Source organism: Engystomops pustulosus, chromosome 7 (genome assembly GCF_040894005.1).
Source record: "Engystomops pustulosus chromosome 7, aEngPut4.maternal, whole genome shotgun sequence".
Taxonomy (NCBI): Eukaryota; Metazoa; Chordata; class Amphibia; order Anura; family Leptodactylidae; genus Engystomops; species Engystomops pustulosus.
Window position 1 is genome coordinate 18,170,644 of NC_092417.1, and position 4,161 is coordinate 18,174,804.

The 4,161-nt window shown below is 39.2% G+C and overlaps 1 protein-coding gene across 1 annotated transcript; it reads right to left on the reverse strand.

Moving 5' to 3' along the window:
• Nucleotides 1-2,407: 2,407 nt before the first annotated feature.
• LOC140068675 (olfactory receptor 5AP2-like) lies at nt 2,408-3,404 on the reverse strand. The gene has a single exon (XM_072114059.1). The coding sequence runs from the start codon at nt 3,402-3,404 to the stop codon at nt 2,472-2,474; it is 933 nt and encodes a 310-aa protein (XP_071970160.1). The 3' UTR covers nt 2,408-2,471.
• Nucleotides 3,405-4,161: the final 757 nt, after the last annotated feature.

The following is a 4,161-nucleotide window of genomic DNA, read 5'->3' on the forward strand; positions in this document are numbered from 1 at the left end:
TGTTGTCTTTTAAATCACATCTGACTTATAAAACTATTATCCACTATTACAGCAAGCACATGGTTGCCTCTGTTTAGAGTTGAAGACATTTCTTTAGTCAGAAAAGTCAGATAATATAATTATACAGTTAGTCACCTACTTATGGACACCTGACTTACAGATGACCACTAGTTACAGACGGACTCCTCTGCCCTCTGTGATCTCTGGTGAAGCTCCCTGGTTGTTTCTTTAGTCCCAGGCAGCAATGATCAGCTGTAAGGTGTCTGTAATAAAGCTTTATTGATAATCCTAGGACTCAGGACAGCAAAAAATTGTGAAAATCCCCAAAAATTCTTTGTCTGGAACTACAATTATAAAGTATAGAGTTCCGACTTACATACAAATTCAACTTAACAAACCTCAATAACCTATCTTGTACATAACCCAGGGACTGCCTGTTATACACTGGAATGCTTCATTCTAAAATAATGTATTATTTGTTACTTTTTGGCTTAAAATGGTTTATATCTATATGTTGGATTATGAGGAAATTCTTGCCTCCTGTAAAACAAAATGTAGTAAAGTCACTAGATTTCTCCCAATGCTTCTTACTCTGTGTATTACACAGTTAGTATCTTAGTTAGAAAATGTTTCTTAAACTTATCCTGTAAGTGATCTCCATTATGCACGAACTTTCATTTAAGAGACATGATATTACATTTTACACATTTTTGTAAATGATTTTTTATGAATTTTATATGGAATCCATAAAAGCAATAATTTCACCCATAAAAAAAGTTAACAGGTTTTTCCACCCCCCAACCCCCCCGTTCCTTTAGAAATAGTGCTGGTACTTAATTTTCTATACAATTTGGCCAATTGCCCCATATTATAAAGTTCCTCATACAATAAACCCAAAGCAAAGACGTCCTACTCTTTGTACATCATTTTAAGAGGACTTGAGTTTTAAACATAAAAAAAGCTTACACCTTTCCCTAAATTAAAAAAAAACTTTCTATCTTCAATAAAAAAGTCAGGTAAATTCGCTTTAGATTCTATCGCAGTCAGGCCTGAAGTGGGGGCTCTATACTTGAAGCACATTCATCCCAGGCCAGAACTAGTTGGAGAAGATTCTGCATCTGGTTTACTTCTGGAATCATGGGCTCCATAGAGGAATAGCGATAAGTAATGTGGCTTGCTAGTCCGTCAGGACAGGGAAGAAGTGCAATCCTTGTCCATCTCTCAACCTCTGTCCCTTCCTACTACCCGGCCCTGTGCTAAATCTCAGGCCAAAACCTGGCGATGATCCCTACTTTGGGTATACGTGTACAGGACAGAAGTCATACAAGCTATGATAATATTAATCTCTTCTGATGACATTTAGGAGTTAATAAATAACAATTATCAATGTGGAAGATGGTTTAAATAGAATAAAAAAAAGGAAAATAAAAATATACTTTTATTTTATATGACAAATAATCAACCCTGGTGGGTAGGAATATACACAGCGACAAGACTCAATCAATTCATCAATCCAGATATTATGGTGGTTTTTGGATTAGGACCTGGATATTGTCTATAGGTAAGAGATTTTGTTTTTGGTATCAGGATATGGGGTAGTCATATTATGTGTATTCATTATGTGATGTTCAAATAATTATTTTTTTTGTATATACAAAAGATTTCTAAGATAATTTTTTTCACACTGTGGAACCATCATCTCAAAATGATCTGGTATTTCCAAGACTGAATAAAGACTGTCGTGGGCACTGGGCTGTATGAATATTATAGCCCCTACAAGTCTGGAGTCTCTTCCTAATTCTGGTACTAGAATCAGCTTCTTGGGCAATGGAGGATGCGCCCCTTTCAGTCTGTGGTTTCAGGACATTTGGAGGACCTACAAAGAGCCTGAAATGGCTCTTGTGTACATGTATATTAAGAGCAGAAACAGATGTATGAGGATTTCATGGGTAAAGGTCCTTCTCAGTGTAAGATTTGGTTGGTAATTTGGGTGGGCAAGGACCATCTAAAAGGTTTCGGCCCAGGCTACCACCCAAAGCACCAATATTATAATCCACTACTGTTTCCACGATTAGGTAACAACTACCACCCTTCTCGGGACTATAGTATCTGATGCTTGTAAACCTGGGCCTGAACACTTACCTGGGGACTTTATACACACTTAGTTATTAAGACTCTAGAAGTATTTTACAGCTCTATTACATAATCAAAAATTTCCATTTTACTGACTTGGCACATGCTTAAACAGTGACATGGTGGGGAGGAATGGACCCAAGGATTGATCTTTCTAACGAACCTTCTCATTATTGTTGTGTTTTCAGAAATTGGTTCAACCACTCGCCACTAATAAAAACATGGATATCACATAAAAACACCACAACTTAGGTGATCCATCAAAACCGTGTACATATAAAATCCACCGGTCACTGGGTAAACTACCCTTTAGTCTTTGATTTTCCCAGGCATTGACTTTAAGTTGACAGACCAAAAAGTTTTATTTTGATTGTGTCTTTAACGTCCTTGTTCCTCATGCTGTAGATTATGGGATTAAGCATTGGTGTCACTGTTGTATATATCATGGACACCGTCTTGTCTATCTCAGGTAAGTCTGCACTCCGAGGTTTCATGTACATGAAGATGATAGTCCCATAGAACATAGACACTACTGTGAGGTGGGAGGCAAATGTGGAGAAAGCTTTATCTCTTCCTTGTGAAGAGCGGATCTTGAAGACATTGGAGATGATGCAGATATAAGAAATTAATGTCAAGAAGAAAGAACACAAGACAATGAACTGGGCAGCGATGGTCAAGACTATTTCATTTGGACGTGTATCTTTGCAGGAGAGTCGGAAAAATGGAGGCATCTCACAGAAGAAGTGGTTGACATGATGGGATTTGCAAAATGGCAATTGGAACATTAGGGAAATATGAATGCTGGCATTGAGGAAACCTACACCCCAAGATATGGAGGCTAATAATATGCACATCTTCTTACTAATGATGGTTTGGTAGTGCAATGGTCTACAAATGGCAGCAAATCGATCATAGGCCATGACGGCAAGAAGGATGCACTCTGTGGCTCCTAAAGCCATATGGAAATACATCTGTAGCGCACATCCCACCAGAGAAATACTCCTGTCCTTGGATAAAGTATTGATGAGAATTTTAGGGATGATGGCAGAAGAAAAACAGATGTCAATCATGGAGAGATTACTCAGGAAGAAGTACATGGGGGTCTGTAGCTTTGAGTTGATCCTCACCACGATGATCAGTAGAACATTTCCAGACAATGTCATCAGATACATGATCAGAAATACAGAAAAGCAGATGCCCTGAAGATAGAAGACATTAGACAGACCGAGGAGGAAAAAGCTTCCTGAAGATGTTTGATTCGAGTTTTCCATTAGATCTACTGTAGCTGGTGAAGAGCGGTCAAGATGTAAAATGGTTAAAGGTTCCCAGTGCAAAATTTTTGATCTGATCTTTAACCCATCCCCAATGGACAATACTCATATTCAGGCCTGGTTTGTTGTATTACTTGTTGACCTCTAAGGATAGAGGAAAAGCGTGAGGACATTTTGCTTCTACCGTATGATAATTGTGAGTAGTTTTTGTACACAGCACAGGAGTCATATACTACAAAGCACATACAAGATACAAACAGGAACATCTCTACTTTGGTAACAGCCAAAGAAGCTCCAATGGGGCCTGAGTTTTAGGGGATCCAACCACTTGATTTGACACAGAAACTGAAAGATGGGGGGTGTTCAGTGTTAGTCTGCATTCAGATAATTGTGGGGATGTATATCTGACCGCAAACTATACGTCCCCATAGATGGCTATGGCGACCCGTACCGTACACAAGGAAAAGATAGAGCGCTTTTCCTTATCGAGGGGCAGTGCATCCACAGGGCTACCACTGGGAGAGCACATGTTAGTGTGAATGTACCTTTATACTGTATATAATGCTGCACAATATTCAGTCTGTCCCGTCTGCTCAGAGAAGAAAAGTCAGGGGAGGGTTGGGTACGGCAGTAAGCCCCAACAAGGAAGCTTTCCTCCTGCTGTCTTCCTCCTCAGTGTTCAGTAGCCCTGATAGGGGGTCTTCTTCTTTGTGTGACCTTCTGATCCAATGGTAGGTTAATCGGTAGCTTTGCCATG